This window comes from Excalfactoria chinensis, chromosome 3, assembly GCF_039878825.1.
Source record: "Excalfactoria chinensis isolate bCotChi1 chromosome 3, bCotChi1.hap2, whole genome shotgun sequence".
Taxonomy (NCBI): Eukaryota; Metazoa; Chordata; class Aves; order Galliformes; family Phasianidae; genus Excalfactoria; species Excalfactoria chinensis.
Window position 1 is genome coordinate 58,911,828 of NC_092827.1, and position 19,061 is coordinate 58,930,888.

The following is a 19,061-nucleotide window of genomic DNA, read 5'->3' on the forward strand; positions in this document are numbered from 1 at the left end:
GCTCGGTAACTACACTTATTTTTCATTTTCTTTCCAATTTCCAAATAAACTAGCACAATCCTACCATCTGAAGGAAGAAGGTTAAATGCACTCAGTAGACTAGAAAAGGGTGTTTCAGGAAATGCTGTCAGATTACTACACTTGCCACCAGACTATTTCAAAGGTAAATGCCAGTAAAAACACAAGAATTAGTCATAAATCTCCCTTCACCTTGCCCTTATGGGGTTTTCATGGGTTCAAGTGTTCCTTTTATTCTTAGGTAAGCCCTCTGTCCAAACATTTTAGATGCACACAATTAGACTGCAGTTTAGCCAATTACCCAGAGCTTCTTGGAATTCCCAGAATAATCTTTCAACAATGAACACTAAATGGTACATTTTTAGGGCAAAATGATTGAAGGACATATCTCTCACATTATGATACATCAAATAAGAATGCAGATTGTATAACACATTACAGTTCACAGGACACTGTTTCAAAAAAATCCAAACTAAAATGATATATGATTTCAAATGGCTCTTTTCCTTAAAATAACATTTTCAACTTAGAAAGTAACTTTAAATGGTACTCTCTATTTTCAAATGAATTTTTTGAAGTAAAAACACTGGTATTGCCACATGGAGGCCCACAAAGAAATCAGTGGTTTCTGGGCCACAGGAAAATAAACCTTGATAAAATAAAGGACCTCCTGAAGTCGTGCTTTTTAGTACACTGAAGTGCATGCAGGCCTCCTGAACGACTTAAGGAATAGAGGAAGAGACAAAATTATTTTCCCAATAAGCTTATCAGCCAGGCCATCTACAACACCCTATGCCAACTACGAGAGTACAGGAGAAAAACTGAGCTGGGATGCCTGATGACATCATATGGACAGCAGGAAAGAAGCTGTTCCTTTGGGGAAAATCTATACAAAAGGTACACTTGACATCTACATGTAAAAATGGTTCTGTGCTTACCCCGTATGATGTGCTTTACCCACATCACATGCCCAAAACAATAAATGTTAGGAACACAACCTGTACACAACTTGGGCTAATGATGCACAGTCTAGGTGCACAGTGAAAGAAAGACAAGTCCTCAATCGTATAGACTCATTTACACTTCAGCCAGTTTAATCAAAACCAATTAGAATATGGGACCTGCACAGGCCTAGTCATATGAACTAATTAAGCAACTTGCAGGCTATGACTGGCCTGCAACATGAGAGCAGATAAAAGTCAATGCAAGACTAGAACACACTGCAGGTCATGGGGCAACAGTGGCTGGATAGCCATAAAAGCAGAGGCACCAGTCCTAATTGATTCTCTCATGCATAAAATACATGTTCCAGAAACTCACAAACAGAACTGAGCTTCTGTCAGACCAACAGAATAGTCATGCTTTGTAGCTACTTATGCACCCTTCTTCCCCAGTTAGGAAAAATGAGTGACAAATTTTGTCATGAGATCCAGATCCTAGTAGACAAAGAAGCAAGTCTGAAAGTAGCATATTTTAGTTACTCCTATCATTCACAATGGAAGCAGGGAAGATGTAGAGAAATATAATGCTTCTGTGTAGTTTGTGAGGAAATGTTGTGCTTGCTGAGATACTTGAATCATACTTGTTCTCTGGGATGTAATAAATTCAACTTTGTATGCCAATTCATTATTTGAACATTACTGAGCAGTAAACAATGTGATAAAGATGCTAGAATTTGAAACAGGGAAGTGAAATCTGGCAGCCTGCTTGTTCCGTGTGTGCTAGCACGGTGTAGTCATTATATGTGTGCAAGAAGGACTTAGCGCTAGGCCCTGTAGGCGCATTGTGAAATAAAATATAACTATAATAAATCATAAAATGGCCTGGGTTGAAAAGGATCTCAAAGATCACCTAGTTTCAACCTGCCTGTTGTGGGCAGGGTCACCAACCACCAGACCAGGCTGCCCAGAGCCACATCCAGCCTGGCCTTGAATGCCTCCAGGGATGAGGTATCCACAACCACCTTGGTCAACCTGTTCCAGTGCTTCACCACCATCTGTGTGAAAAACTTCCTCTTAATATCTAACCTAAAATTCCCATCTTAGTTTAAAACCATTTCCCTTGTCCTGTCACTAGATTTGTCATACAGAAAATTGCATATGCTAAAAATATAGTTGAAAGTGTAAAAAATAAAATAAAATAAGAAATAGAATCTGGGTAGATTGTCACATAAAGGACAAAATTTGAGACACCCTCATCAAACTGTTTTTCATACTGATTTACATTTTTTTAATTCCCTTCAAGGAGAGTTGTTAGTACTTAGTATTCCTCTAAGTAACCCCGAAACTTCACTTCGGAAAATTTGGTGTTAAGGGGCAGCAAAGACTGCCATTTTGTGTTGAAGAAGCAGCAACTGCAAATTCTAGACAAGTCTTGGTTTCCCTTTATTTCTGGTCATAGGCACTTCAGCCCAGAGGAGAAAATCAGTTCTATTCAACACAGAGTCATAAGACTTCAGTTGAGAGAGAAGGCCAAGTAAGGAAAGATAGGGAGACAAGGGACACAATTGTGTGGTCATACTGGCTCGTAAACTCAGAAATTCAAATTATGACCAGAAATGTGTAAAGTCTCTTCCAGAGGCAGCTTCGAGTTAGACTGGACTAATAGTTACATTACAGCAGTATGAAGTACTAAAATAGCAGATTGAAAAACTGGACTGTGCTCTTTTACTCATTCCTCCACATATACTCTTTCCAGCTTGTAGACTGTAGATTTGATCTGCTTTTCTTTACATACAGATGTCTTAATCATTAGTGCTAACTGAATGACACATAATACTTTTTACAATGTTTTACCTAAATTATCCCAAAGTAGATAATTGTTTCATTCAGATTATATCCAGAGATTAATTTGCATAAGCTGATTGCAATTAATTGTAAGCAAAGAACACGCGGTTCACAAAATGCAGAACAGACATTCATCTAGCCAACTGTACATACGTGTTTACAAAACTGCTAGTTGACATATTTTGGGTTAGCTTATGCAGCATGTAAGAAATTAGATCTGTCAGAAATCCATACTCTTGTCATTTATGTTACTGATCATTTCTTTACAAGACACTATGAAGCTACATTTTTTCAGTAAATACATGTCATCTACTTCTTATTCACTTCTTATTCCTTATAAGCAGAGACTAAGCTCAAATGCTTCTTAGGTGCCACAATATGGTACCTCATTAATCTTCCCACTCTTTATTGTTGGTCAACAGTAATTGCTCCCTGCTCTATAAATTACAAAGGAAGGAAAATGTCTATTAGATAGACAAATGTTCTGTATTATGGACACAGCAACCACACATTTGTTGTGACATTTATAAACATATTATACAGGACACGCATAATTGCAGGTTTCTACACGCAGAGAATTCTGGCTGATTTATCTTTTTTACCCATATATGTATGCTTCTTATAAATGAAAGAGAAAAAGAAAAAAAATAATAACAAACAGGTTTCAACTTCTATTTGTTGCAGAATATTCTCACATGGCTGTCTATGAAAAATAAATAAATAAATAAGTACATAAACTGTTCACTTTCTTCGTACCAAAATATTCACCCAGATGCTGCATAGAGCTGAATACTGGAAGTGAACATTGCACTAAGACTGGTATGGCAAACCTAATCATCCACTTGGTGTCATCTGCAAACTTACTCAGAGTGCACTCAATTCCCTCATCCAGGTCATCAATAAAGATATTGAAGAGGACAGGCCCCAGCACCAACACCTGGAGAACACCACTCATGACCGGTAGAGTCAACACCAAGTTGGCTGGAAGTGTGGATCTGCCTTGGGGTAGTGAGGCCCTGCAGAGGGATTTGGACAAGCTGGATACCTGGGCTGAAGCCAGTGGGATGAGGTTCAACAATACCAAATGCTGGGTCCTGCACTTTGGCCACAACAACTCCAGGTGCTTACATGAAAACTTGCTGCTGCCCATGCTAGTGAGTTAGGAAGTGAGAAAGAATCATAGGAAAAGACAGATGAAGACCATTCCACTCCAGATTTCCTGCAGACCACTGAGTCTGCAAAAATCCGTTCTATAAAAGCAATTGAGAGTTCTGATTGTACCAAAAAGGAAATGTAAGGAATAAAAGTAGCTCTTCAATTAACTGTTCCCTGTGACAATTTTAGTGTAGAGGATAGCACAGAAAAAAGTCTGGACATCCAACTCTGTACATTTCCCACTTGCAGAAATACCTACTGTAAACATTTATCTAGTGATTTCCTTATAATAATTCATAATATACTCTATAAAAAAACCTCCATACTACAGCTACATTGAGATGATGAAGGGGTAGAGTAAAGCTAGTTTACCTTGATAAATAAACGAAATATCTGACCTTTTCATCGGATTGATTTTTTTTATTATTATTATTTTTTATTTTTTATTTTCTATTTGGAATAGATTACACAAATGTATTTATAGCATTACACCTTTTAAGGAGTCTCACATCTCACAAAAATCTTGAATATTTCTCATGCTCTACCCATAGAGTCTGATCATAGAATAGAATCACAAGGTTGGAAAGGACCTACAAGATCATCTAGTCCACGCATCCTCCCATTACCATAGCTACAACAAACCACTAAACTATATCTTGTAGCTGATTCTCAATTTGGGTTTTAGAACTTCCATATTACAGACTGTATCTTAAATTTTCTCACTGAGCCAATAATAAAAGAGAAAGTTCTGAGTAATTTCTCTTGGAAAGGTAGATTTTCCTAAGCTAGTCTGGAGACAGGTCAACCCTACAACAACCACCTTCAGAATCATCTTAAGTTGTTTTGTGACTTAAACAAAGCATTTGGCAGAAGACACGTTAGAGACCTGTTTCCATTTATTTTTCAATATATCTGCCCTGTTGTAAGCAAGACAATTAATTTTGCTCCACTCTTCCAGTTTTTAGTTCTGGAACAACTTGGAGGGAGAGCAGAGACAGAGGGCCAGCCTCTTAGGTTTTTGGTTTACTTGCCATTTCCAGACAGCTCAACATTTGTTAACAGTAAAGTGAGTTAGATAAAGAGGAAACAAGGCATGTATGAGTCAGAAAATAGGTCATACATGAAAACAGCTTGAAGCTATTAATACCTAATGCTGCTATTTAGTGAATAATAAAGAAGCTGATGCTAACTGTTCAGTGAAAACAATCTTGGCCTTGGTAATTTTCTTAAGTGCATTCAAAAAAGAGACATAGAGAAATTATTATGTTTCTGGACTGGCTTTTGTACTGATACACATTTCTTCCTATGAAGAGGAAGATCCTTGGTGCTTTGTTGAAATGAAACCAGAAAAATCCTTCATCTTAAGTAAGGGATAAAAGAAACTGAGGGTCATATCACAAACAGTACATGTCAGAAGCAAATTAAAGAAAATGAAATGCTAGTGCATTAACTCCTTGTTTCTGCACAGACATCCCTTTTTTCCCTTCTAAATAAATGAAAAGTAACTGAACATACAGTTCCATACCAGGATGGAAACTAAGATATGTTTGTGGTGATTTTTTGATTTTGGTTTTCATTCTTTATTTTTTCCTAAGAAAAAACGCTAAGTATGCATGCTTAACAATCCAGTGGAACATTTATTATTTCATTTCAAACAGTTTAGTAATGTCATTGTTGGCTTCCAAAATTATATTAACTGACTGAGCACCTACTCATCCTTTTTATATTTTTATCCTTGCTCAGCTGTAGCCTCACATCAAACTTCTTATTCAAGCCCATTCTGAATACAGTCTTATTTATTTTCTGCATGTGATTTTCTATAGTACTTTTCATTATAGCAGCTGGATACTTCACAGACACCAATAAATGTTTGTTCGTAAGGTTCCTGTGTGCTAAAGCATTAACACCTTCATTTCACATGTATTGAAATTAGGCAAACAAATTTACTCCTAGCAGATCTCAGCTTTGGGAAGGCTGATGACATAATCTTTCTGATGTTACATTATTATATTTTCTCTGTGGAGATGCAAAATGCCAAGGCTTTAAAGAAAGTAAATTATCACCACCCAAATCCAGATTTCATTAAGTCCCTTAGTGGCAGTCGCTGTTTCAAGAGTGACGGAAGCTCAATCAACAGCAGTGAACTCTACCACTTGGACTACTGGAATAACAACCAGCTAGGCTAATCTATTACTTTCAAGGTGAATCTGTAATGAACAGGAACAAAATGCAAGAGTTTCACGCATCTGTTAGGATGGATATTGTTCTACACAGCCTGGGACCACAGCCCATTTCTCCCTCTCACATTTATTCACCCCATGCTCTGCAACAGACACTCTCTTTCAAGTTTCCAGTTCAGTCTTCTTCTGGATTTTCTCCTACTTCACTTTCCTGGTTTTTCTCAAACTCATATACAATATCTGCTTCCTCCTATTAGACCATTCCTTCCTTTTCTTTGTCCATGTTTTATCTGACAGCTCACAACAGCATCCTTACAGGGATCTAAAGTTTGAACCTTACGAGCCCCTCCAGATCACTTTTCTGTCCCCATTCTGTATTTTAGCAAGTTCTCCTTTGCTTACTCATTTTACAGGATTAGTTTTTTGACTGCATATTACTGAAGTGATTTCTGCCAAATTCTTTGGAACTAACACGAAGCAACAAGACATTAAAACAGAAGATAAACCATTTTTTCTCATGCCCAGTGTTGAAGCCAAATTAGCAAGATGCGGACTGCAGAGATAAACTGTAATGTGGGTGGAAAATGACTGGACTGCTAGTCTCAACAGGTTGTTATCAGCAGTACAAAGTCCAATTGTCGGCCAGCCACTAGTAGCATTCCTGTATAATCAATAGTGAGGTGGAAATTTTATTAACAAAGAGAAAAGGACACACTACATCTTTAGCAAGCTAATGTACCATACCATATTGGCAAGAAGGGTGTGCAAAATGGTAGCTGTGCTGCAAAAAAAGGCTGCCAATCAGTAGGACCTCACCAGGCTGGAGCAATGGTCACAAAGGAATTTTGACACTGACAAATGTACAGCCATACCCCTGGGACAGAACTCCCTGTGGAAGTATAGAAGAGGCTGAAAAGCACAACAAAAGTAAAAAAGAAATCTGGCACAGCCTTTAGTAAAGAAAATCATGACTGCACACTAGGAAACTGTAATTCACAGTAGGAGTGATTCAGAAATATTAGAGGCCTTGCTATATGAATGTGGAATCTCCATTACTGTGTATATACATGACTCAACTGTATAAAGGCCTGAGCAAACTGATCTACCTTTCAGATTAGCCCTATACTGAGCAGGATGTTGACCAGATGTTCTCCAGAGACCTCACAAACTTAATTCCCCTTTGATTTTCATCTCACAGTAGCTTGCCTCAGCCCAAAGCAATAATTGCAGAGAAAATGCTGTTCAAAAGCCATGAAGCTGTATGGAGAAGACACCTGATCCATTCTGTCAAAGAGGATGCTTTTGCAATCAAGTCATTATATAGTAGTTGAGAAAGGATCAAGAATGCATGATAAAGATGAAATTTTGTGTAATTTAGCTAACAAATGAAAACTATTTCCCACTGTGAAAAGTGTGATGCTTCAAGAGAATGTAGCTTAAATTTGAGCAGATTTTCTGGAGAAAAAAAAAAAAAAAAAAAAAAAAAAGTAAATTAAAAAAAAAATAATAAAAATGCCAGACTTCACATTATCAAATATTAAAGCTTCATATTACAAAGGCAGCTAGGCCAGACAATAAAAATAATTGCCTTTTCTATTTTTTATGGCAAAGTTTTCTCCCTCCTACCTGATACATAAGAAGTTGAGGTTTAGTGGGTTTTTTTTTCTGGCAAAATGCTAAAAAAAGACCACTCCCTGGGACTATCATTTAACACTGAAAGTATAAGCCAAAGCTGAACAGCATATGTAATCAATAAAGAGGGTAACCTCAGTGGATCAGATAAGAAGAACATTACTAAATCTGTCTGAAAGTAAAGTGGAGTTTTTCTCTTAGGTGTTTAAACTGTTCTTTGCAGAATCAGATTAGTTTTCTTTTGTTAACAGTTTGGATTGCTTGGATCCAGAAGAAGTAATAGTAGCTTACCAATTTGAAACCTAATTTAGTATTGCTGGAATTCTTAAGCTCCAGTGTGCCTTGAAGGTGAATTAGCTCATACAATTATACTGGTTCTTATGTTGCTGCCATTAAAATTTTCAGTTATGTTATTTTATTGAGGTTTCAATCTCTCCATCTTTCTCCATGAATCTAATTGGCCAGAGTTTAGATTACTAAGAACCTGCTGCAGCACCACATCTATCATTTGAATGCTTTTATCTCTAATTGATAACCTTGTCAATGAAAACTAGGATATTTCTCACTACACAGCAAGACAAAGCTATAAATATTTTTGACCCATATGTTCTACATAACCCAAATAATGAAAAACTATTGCAAGGTAAGACCTGTATTACAGTGGATCATATTTTGGCAACATTCTCACTTTTTCTTGCTTGTGTTTATCAGTTTTGCTAAGGGAGGAGTATCATTTTACTCTAGAATGGAAGCAAACAGACAAAGCTGTTCTTTGACATATTAGCTCCCCACAGATATCTAAATCTGGCATATGCTCTTAGCCTCAGTACTCTTTGTCACTGCTGCAGTTTTCTGAGTACAAGGATTCTGCGATATGTAATTTGAAGCAGGGATCTCATCTGAAGTTCAAGGTGTAACTAATAAGCAAAATAGGGAACACTCACTTGAATTAATTTTCTTTAGACACTAGTTGATAGAAGTTACTGAGTAATAATTAGAGGTATTATTTGATCAAGATAGCTCAGTACAATAAATAATTTAAAAATGTTTACCAGATTTATAAGCTAATCAAATACAAGGTATTATATGACATTTTAGGTCTGCCAAAGAGCGGATTTTATAGTAATTCAAGGGAAAAAATAAAAATGATTTTTAAAGATAGCACCTTCTAAAGTTTGTCTGTTTACAGACCAACTATAAAGAGGATTAAAAAAAAAAAAAAAAAAAAAAAAAAAAAGTAAACTTTTAAAAACTGGAGTATTTTTCATAGATTTACAAATGAGCAAATCTTATCTCATGAACCTCAATCATATTTAAGGTTCAAAAAATAAAGGAAAAGGGAAGTAGCAAGAATGCTGCAGGTGTGTGTTTCAATTTAAACTGTACAACATGTAAAATCAGAAGCAGAGGCTATCTGGAAAGCACATTATGAGTTTCTCAGTATTGTTATTTAAGACTTGGGACCTAAATCTTATACTGTTTCTGCTTTCTGCACCCTATCTTCCCATCCATTTGTATTTACTGTGAGCTGACACTTTTCCTGTGTTGCAGTAAATTTCCTTTCCCCTTTCTTCCTAGCTTAGATACTGCCATTGTATCATCCTAGGAAGTGTTCTGAAGTTATACTTTAGCAGCACAGATCAATCCTAAAGCAAACTGTACTGAACAAAGCAGCGTTTCACAGGTTTGTATGATAGCAAATAATAAAATGACAGAGAGGACTGGAAGTATTTGATTTGTGATTGAATTGGTCAAGATTTTCACTAGAGATCAATGAGATGTGGAAAAAAGGACATTCAAAGGATAAATAGAAGTTTTCACTAGGAAATCAGTTAAGAGTAGTTCCTCTATCTACATATGATGGTTAGGACATGAAAAAATAATGTACTCCATGCTCTTGTAGCTTATGATTGGAGAGTGAAATGCGTGGATATCAAATTCAGCTCAGTGCTGTCTAGCTGCTCACAGGTGTGTCATTGTCAAGGGAAGACAAAGGGTCTCAATAACTCCCCTAGATAGATACTGCTACCCAAGTCCTGGAGAGGTACATTTTGAGAACTGGACTGGTTGTGAGACAGAAGCACATGGAAACAGAATGCGATATATTCCACTCATTGTGTGACAGACTATACTCTTGAAGTTGTAAAATGATTTTTTACTCACTGTATTTGAAGTGCTTACACACAAGTCTTTTTGCTGTTAGCCACCAACAGCTTGCTTAAGATGCATTCTTAGTTACTTCTGATTTTCAACCATTAATGTTCCTTTCTTTTACTAATGGCTTCCATAGAGAGGAAAAAAAAAAAAAAAAAAAAAAAAAAAAAAAGGAGAGGCACTTTTTCTTATTTATGTACAAGCTAGTAGTTGTGTCACTAGTTCTGATAGTCACTGCAATGGCTGGAAGATCACTGGTGTTCTGAACACCTATCAAATAGAATTTATGTATAAGACACACATATTTAAGCCCCATGTTTTCTAAGGACTACATTTCCTTGTTCTATTGAAAGATTAAAATTAATTGCCCAGATAATTCCCAATTCCAGTGTTGTTATACCTTGTCAAGGAAGATTAATTTGCAAATTGAATTTTGTGGTCTTCCTGTCTCAAAGGGGTGTCCCTGTAAGTAAGTAATGGGTAAAATATGGAAAGTAATATCTCATAAGTTGATAGTCTTTCACCAGAAGATCTTGAGTCAGATGAGAGAAGAACACTTCCAGCAACTGGAATATGAACTTAGCAGAAAAGCTGAAATGCCTTGCTTTGACCAGCATCATATTGAGCAGACTTCCCAATAACCTCTGGTAAACAATGTCCACTTGCAGCTCAATCCAAATAAACAGGAATAATTTAGAATCTCAGGTCTGACTTCTAATAAATTTTCCAAGCAGAACCCACAATGAAAACATTGCTTTCAGTGAGAGTGCTTAAGGATAGCATCTCTGCCCTAATCTCAGCTCTTATGCATGAATAAATAACAGAAAACTCCCTGTAGACAAAGCAGGGAGGCCATGATTAGTTTTAGTAAGTCATTGTAAACAACACCAAATTACTTTGTATCGATTTATTAGAAGTGGTTGCATTTTACTTGCAGGACTCCTCTCCTTTTTAGCCTTTCATGTTTCCTAGGATTTGATGTTCACTTTGCAATTGCTGAAGAAGTGGTGTCAGCAATTAATGCTTTCCCTATCATAGTAGATATGGTGAGCAGTGTTTGTTGTTTCAGTAATCTCAGAGCAAGAGTGATCAAGGCCAATGACACAGAGTCAATACTCTCTCTTCCTCTCAAGGGATGTAGTGCAGTATCTATCTGAAGGGAGACTGCAGACGTTGACTGCTTTGATTCTTTAGAAGTAGGATATGTGGTGGAATTAATTTCACATAATTTTGAACATCAATACATATCTACCTCCATCTCCACTAAATAGATATCTATACTAGAATGAGTCTGTTTGGCTATCTTTATGGTACAGAAAGAGAAACTAACATTTCTAGACCCTGATACACCTGGTCTTTTGGAATCATGTACCTCAGAAAAAGGTTATGTGTTTCTTTACAGTGCCTTTTTCTCTCTGTGTTTCCACAGACTAAGAAATGTGTCCATGTGAAGGTTTGATGCTGCTGTCCACATCTTATGTTATTTGAGGTATCCTAGATGACTATCCTCACTGATAGCCACCTGCTACTCCAGGAAGTTATAGGTGCTCATTAAATCCTGTGTAATATCTACCAGCCCTATCTAATCTTACAGCCTCTGAAACTGCATCAATACATTCCTCAAGGAAAGCTGAAAATACAAACAAGTTGGTATCTACAAGACCCTCATGATTGTAATGTGCTCTTCCATGAGATAGAAAAACATGCAGTTTTCCTATCTCTTTCTTTACAGGCACCTATTGCTGTAAAATTAACAGGTATACCAGGACAATCTCTGAAAACAGAAACACTGAATGCTGAGGAAACTCTGGTCAAATATCACACCTCACTGATGCTTGATGAGGACCTGAGAACAGATTGTTGCTTTAGAGAAAAGCAACTTTATCGTGCACAGTATTCCTTCATGTTCTGGAATAACTCATACTTCATTATAAATAAAAATAAATTAAAAACAAACACAAAACAAACAAACAAACAAACAAAAAAAAAAAACAGACAAACAAAAAAAAACCCTAAACTCACGGTCCTTCGATTTTTTTATTCACTCTAACATTCTTTTAATTTTAAAATTTGAGAAAATCCTCATTATTTAAAATTCGGTATGAGCAGCTAGAAAAACTCATAATGAGTCAGGTAAGGTTAAAAAACAAAACAAAAAAAAAACAAAACACAGGTTGAATAACACTGTTCTTCAAACACGTTTATGAAATGCAGAAGAGACATATGTGATAATGAGGAGTGAAGCGAAATAAATTATTGTCTTAATCTAATTCCAGAGCTTGAGGTACTAGAGGAAGTAACTAACGATTTTTCATATAATATTTCTGCTTGTATGCACTTTCCCTGGCTCTGTCACTCACTACAAACAAAAAGCTCCCTCATCAGGTAGCTGGTAAGAGCCACCTCATTTCACATGGGTTTCAGTCAGATTTGGAAGCAGCACCAAACAAAGGCTACAGAGAGCCTGAAATACAGACAGAATTTTATTTGAGATGTGCAGACTCAGTGGGATAACACTCAAACATCGCACACTGGAGGAACAACAAAAATCATCTTCAATGTTGTTATAAGAATATATGGAGGTAAATTAGGTACTGAATGCCTTCATGGTATTTCTATGAATGAACAAAAGCCTGACCAAAAGGGCAAGGAAATAATTTGACCAGAACCCATACGTAATAGTTAAGAACAAAAGAAATCTTACAGTTAGTTTACTACAGTACCCATGAGTGCAGGATTTCCTGTAATAATAATCAACGAGTAAACTACCTTTAATAAAAACCGCTACTAAAAAAAGGTGTTGGAGAAAATAAAATATATGTAAGATATGAAGAGAATTAAAAATGTTACTAGTGCTGTGCCTTCTCCCCCTTACTAAAAGATACAGACACTGTGAGATAAGGGAAAGGTATTTTAGTTTGGCTCCCTATAAAACCAGCCACAAGGTCAGATATAAAAAAAAAAAGTCAGGCTAAAGACAGCACAATATGAATTAATTAAACCCATTCTCTTATCTCAACTTCGGATGACCCGTGATTTAGAAAGCACAGTATGAAAGAGACCGGTGCTATGTTTTTTAATTATTATTATTTACAACATTTGTTCTTTTCTCTATGTACTGTTATGTTCTACAGCTGGACACAGAAGTCTGTCATTATCTTGCAATAAGAAATAAAGTCTTTTGAAATTAAAACACGATTTGAAAGAAATAAAATGTAACTTCAGTATTAATACACATGTGTAAATTAGTACGTGTTAATAGCATGATTTTCAATGCTTATTAACAAAATGTAACTACATTAAAAATTTTCCTTATTACACATGAAGTATTTTTATTCTTGTGACTGAATACTTTGAGCATTTTATCTGAGTATATGCAAAATATAATTTCAGCTCCAATCTACAGTGAATATTTATTGTCCTAGTTACTTGTATCAGAGAATGCACTATTTTGCATCACAAATCCAGTGTATAACAGGAGGATGCAATTCAAACTTTACAGTACTGCAAGCTAAACAGCACAACAGCTGCACCAAAAGGGCAAATAAGAATTTTCAAGGGGGCTTCTTGAGTCTCTGGTTACATTACTTATTATCACAGCAAGCAAGAGATCATAAACGGAATATGATAGAATTTAAATTTTGGTATGGCTTTGGTTTTAGGTTTTTTCGCCTTTACCACTCCTACTAGTATGATACATCAGAAATTCATCATTTTCTTACTTAGACATCTTCAAATCTCCAACATCTATGTGTTTGTTGCCAGATTACACTGCCTTACATTCTCTTTTGTCCCAGAATCCAGATTGAATTCAGGTTGGATTGGAACAGACAAACAAATATAGAAAATTGGAAAGTAATGCACTAAAATTTTTGAAAGAAATTGTTCTTGTACCCTATGATTAGATACTGAGATGTCTCCCAGACACCGAACACCTAACATCTATTTAGAATATTTCTAGCATATTATTTATAACTGGAATACAAGAATAAGGACCTGAAATTTAATTTTGTCAAGATGACAACTTCCCTAACATGGTCTTTGTGAAATTTTAAAAAAGCAAAGCTTTATCAATTTAATCCTAACAGTACTATGCCTGGTAACAGAAGATAATCATAGGGAGGACTTTGGTTCACAGTTCCTATTACATGTCAAATGCGTATTACAGAATCAAGGCCAGAAGAGGCCATTAAATCAGCCGTGTAACTCTGTATTCGGATAAACCACCTGCACTGCCAAGATCATACATTCACCTAATTTCCGCTGCTTTAAGCCCCATAAATTGTATACATCTAAAATGCATCTTGAAAGGACACGCCCATCCTTGACTGGAAACATCGGGACAATGGGAATACAGCGCTGCCCTTTAATGCTTGTTACAGCAGCTGAATGTTACTACTACAATGTATGCTATTTTTATTTTGAAGTGTCCCACCTCCACTCACTATTAGAAAATAAAATAATGCCATTTCCACAGCTCAGTTTTCATTTCCAACTGATTCTTGGTTTTTCTCCCTCCTTAAGTAAAAAGCCCTCACTTTAGCCCATTTCCTGCATGTACATTTCAGCTTCACAGACTCGCTATTCCACTGTTTACATACCTCACGTCCCATAAATGATTTCTAACAGGGTTTTGCACTGGACATTCATATTAAAATAATAATAATAATAAAATTAAAAAAAAAAAAAAAAAAAAAACACTTTCACACCCACATCACTGTTAAACAATCCAGATACTCAAAGTTCAGACATGTATTCATTCCTCCTAGAGGTATTGCCTTCTTTTGCTCTAAAATGCATTTTGTTTGAGTCAGTTCAGCTAAGAGACATATTTGCTGGGCTGCCTGGCCTAACCATTATCTTTTCACTTGTCTTTATTCCACTTGATCCCCAAAACCGATTAATCATTTGCAAAAAGTGCAATCACCATCTGTTTTTTTGGACCAGATTCTGCTGCAAGATTCTCTCAGGTTGCATGACACTGTGTTTAATAACCTACATTGCTGTTCCCAACAAGAAATAAGTCTGGCCTTGGCAGCGAAATGATAACCTGGTTTTATTTTTGGAGGGTCACTCCATTTGTATCAAACTCACCTGTACTTCACAAATAAGCTGACATGGACAGCATTTAGGAGCTAACTGTTCATTTTAATTTGCTGTAGTCCGTTATGATGTGCCGGTACAAAATTAAGCTATTAACAAAAATTAACAACGTGAGTACTGGTGTGTTTGATTATATTTTCTTGGAAGCTACAGTTCTGTCAGTTTCTCCCACATGTGTCAGAAATTAAGTATATGCTTTCACAATTGTCAGTGCATATTAAAACACTTCTATTGAGGGATAAATATAAATAAATTTAAAAAGAAATCATATTTAAATTTATAAAAAATATTTTGGAATGTAGCATGCTAGATTTATGCTTAATATATATCAAAGTTTGATTAAAAATGCAAGGCACATAGCTTTTATGGCAGTTCATTAAAGTGGTTGCTGCCTGAAATACTGTCACTGAAACAGTTCAAACAGTTTGATTTGGAAGGATATTGTGCCTATGAACTATTTCCTATATAAGTCACTTATCCTGTAAAGGAAACCAGAGGTAAGAAATACTCTTACTAGCAGCTAACAGATGAACAAACAGCCACTTGCACATTTTCAGTATACTTCTAGACAGTAATTTTAATATATTGCAACAGGGAGATTGTTTGCCACTCCTTAATCAATTATGATTTCATGTTTTCCCAGGAAACATTTACACTCATTATCTAATTTGTTTCCCATTTACTTACAGTTTTCAGAATTTACAGCTCACAGGCACAGTAAACTGTGAGCTACAGTTTTGTTTTATCCTCCGCTATTTTTATCGTCCCGATATCATGGATGATTCCACAAGATTACACAGTCCTTTACACAAAAATGAAAGTGTAGGGCAGACATATTTAAACATTCTGATTTCTCAGCATAGCTGCTTAAAGAAGAAAGAGAAATTCTCTGTTGCACTTACCTGTAGAAGGCTGGAGGAGCAGTTTCCCTCATCCCGAAGCTGCCCTGTTCATTTTCAAGGTAGTAGGGTACCTGCTGGCTGTGGTGATGGATGAAGGGTGAGAGCTGGGGTGCTGTTTGCAAGAACACTACTGGGCTTGGTGGGACATTGTTCAGAGAATGAAATCCTGCCAGGCTGCTGGACCCAAAAGATTCAGAAGTAGGGGCATAACTGAGTGTAGTAGAGCCGTACACTGGAGCGGTAGTACCAAAATCGTAGGTGGCCCCTTCTGGGTAGTTAAAAACTCCTGTCTTGTTGCTTTCCACGTACATGTCGCTGAGTGATCGTTCCAGGGGAATCTTCAGCTGAGGTCTGCTCAGAGTCTCCAGTTCAGTGCCTTGAATCTGGTGCAGCAGGGTAACTCCAGAGGCTTTGGTGTGAAGGGTCATGGTCATTGCTAATGGCAGGGAGCAAGGAACATATCTGCTTTTACTGTCAACAGCGAGATCGGCAGCTGGCAGTCCACCTAAAAAAAACACCAGAACCTATTCTGAGGCTCAGCAGAAATCATGTTAAAGCAGCACTACACAGGTATTCCTCTGATCTCGGCGAGGAGGAGTATACAAACAAATGCAGGGTGAGCACTGGAAAGGCACATTCTCCCTCTCCCTCTAACTTTTGAGAACTCCTCATCTGCGCTAATATGCGTTACAAGGTGCTGGCTGCAAGCCAGGGGCTCTTGCCTTGTGCCGACGCTGATTCAAACATCACTTCAGAAACAATTAGTTTTGGAGGTACACCAAACAATTGTCCCACTAAATGTTACTTTATTCTTGCTAGTCATTTAGTTTTTCACTGCAGGGCAGCGAGCGCTCCACAGCAGCTAACGGGAAAGGACGCTGAAATCAGACAAGGAAGACTAGTCCAGTGGTCAGCCAGATTACTGCCTTTTATTTCCTCAGCAGGCTCCAATCTATCTGTGCTTATCTCTCCCTGTTTGATTCATTTTCATGTTTGCTAGAAATATGTAATGTGTACATTGTAATGACCCTGGGTAGGACTATGCTGTAACTGAGATATGGCAAAGCAAAATGCATCTGCAAGCGCATGCATCTGTGTGTGTAACAAGTCTCTGTCAACAAAACTAGCTAACAGAAATTAAAGAATGTAAAAGATCTGTGTAGGACAACAGGTTTATAACAAGATTTATCAGTAACAGCAACCTGAACTAGCTGAAGTGAAAATTTACATTAAAAAGGGGGAGGAATAGATTTAGATTAGCCCATAAATTCCTGTCTGTTTCTGTTTTACCTTGTAAAACAATAAAGCAAAGCATCCTTCAGACTTTGCCATGGTAAGATCTTAGAAATTGGGAAGAAAGATTTCAGTGCATAAAAAAGGAATACAGGATTTTTTATTTTATTTTTTTCTATTCCCACAAACAAAAGTTCAGCAAGCTTAGATTTTGCAATCAACTGGAAAATAAAGTACTTGAATGGAATCAGTGTTAAAATAAACTGAAATAATTCTCAAAGTTATCTTTAGGGAAAAAAAAAAAAAAAAAAAAAGGAAAGGAAAAAAAAAAAAAAAAAGGAGGAGAAAGGACATAATGAAAAGGTGTGGTATGCATGCCTCATCTTGCAATCTCATCCCAAATAATTTTAACTTTTCACAAACCAGTTCTCCTGAATGAGCTAAATGAAAACCTTCAGAAACCGTCCCAATTTCTCTAGAATCATTGTTGTGGTCTGCGGTTCACTCAGTTAAACAGGTTAATGTTGACCCTAAACACATTAATATATGGACTTCAGTTAGCATGATTTGAATACAAGCAAAGCCTACATTAAACAATTCCACAGTTATTCAATTCAACCTGCAAAAAAATGCAAGAAACCAGAAAACTGAATGTACAGGTCACTAATAGCTTCTAGAAGAGTTCACTATAATCTTTTTTACCTTAGTAATAACATGGTGTTTTAGAACTTCTGTTAAAAAGCAGTCACTTATATTTGCAAGATTACACAAGTAATATATATTTGTACCTCTACTGACATGCAGCTAAGACAGCAGCACACATATAAATATGTACTTGATAGATTTCCTCACCCTCCCCACCACCCTCCCTACCCTGTTCAAATTTCAGATTCTAGACTTTGATCAAAGAGATAAGCCTGTTTAAATAACACCCGACTAAACATGTTCCCAGTAAAAAGAATAATAATAATAATAATCAGACAATCATACCCAGAAGTTCAGAAAGTCTTCGAAGAGTTATTCTGAAAATATGCCAGAGTGTGAGAGGAAAAAAAAAAGAGTGTGTGCCTGTTTGCATAGAGTGGGTGAATGTGCATCTGCAGAGACTCACAAAACAGCAAGCAAGTATAGCTCTCAACAGCCTGTCTGCTGGGCTACACAGTCTGAAATGAATGGCAGTTACGAGTTTAAGGTCGGTCACTCTTATAGATTCATTTCGTGCTTCAGTAATACACAGAAGAAGCATTGTCTCATATTATGCTGCATAATCTGAGAATTAATGTGAGCCTGTCTAACATATGAAGTGCCCGCTTCTTATGTACACTACAAAATAGACTTTAACTTTTTATTTAAAGCATTATCTGATGTGCATACTATTTCAGAAATACTACCTTGACATGTAATAAAACGTTAAAGCATAATAGCTGTGCAGAAGAGGGGAGAAAGAAGTGTATGCACACAGAGCTGATTTCTGAGCGTGTCCTATGCAACCTCTGTGCTCCTTCTATGCAATTTCTTTTTTATGTCATGAATTATTTTGGGAGGATTGTGTGTTATCACAGACACAAATATTTAAAATTTCTACCATACAAAAACAACAACGAAACACACTGTAGTGTTAAGCAAAATCAGCAACATGTCTGCACCACAGTATTTAACCAAAGACTCTATGAACAATCTTCAGCAGACCAGTGTGGAAAGTTGCAGTCCTGCCCCTAAAAGGGCTCAGAAATAGATAACTGCAGTATCTATGCAATATATGGCCTAACACACATCTCATCAGAAGAAAACGTGTCACCACCCAAACTCACGAGCAAGCTAGAAATCTCTGGGATAGCACCCTGTAAAGTTTGCCTCGATTTTTTATTATTATTCTTTATTCTCCTGTATGCTGATTA

At 36.6% G+C, this 19,061-nt stretch overlaps 1 protein-coding gene across 1 annotated transcript in view; it reads right to left on the minus strand.

Moving 5' to 3' along the window:
* The window catches only part of ESR1 (estrogen receptor 1), a 178,834-nt gene that overhangs the window by 89,703 nt on the left and 70,070 nt on the right, over nt 1-19,061 (minus strand). Inside the window, exon 3 of the mRNA XM_072333319.1 lies at nt 15,931-16,435. Coding sequence (XP_072189420.1) covers nt 15,931-16,435 — 505 coding nt within the window. The remainder of the gene's footprint in view (nt 1-15,930; nt 16,436-19,061) is intronic.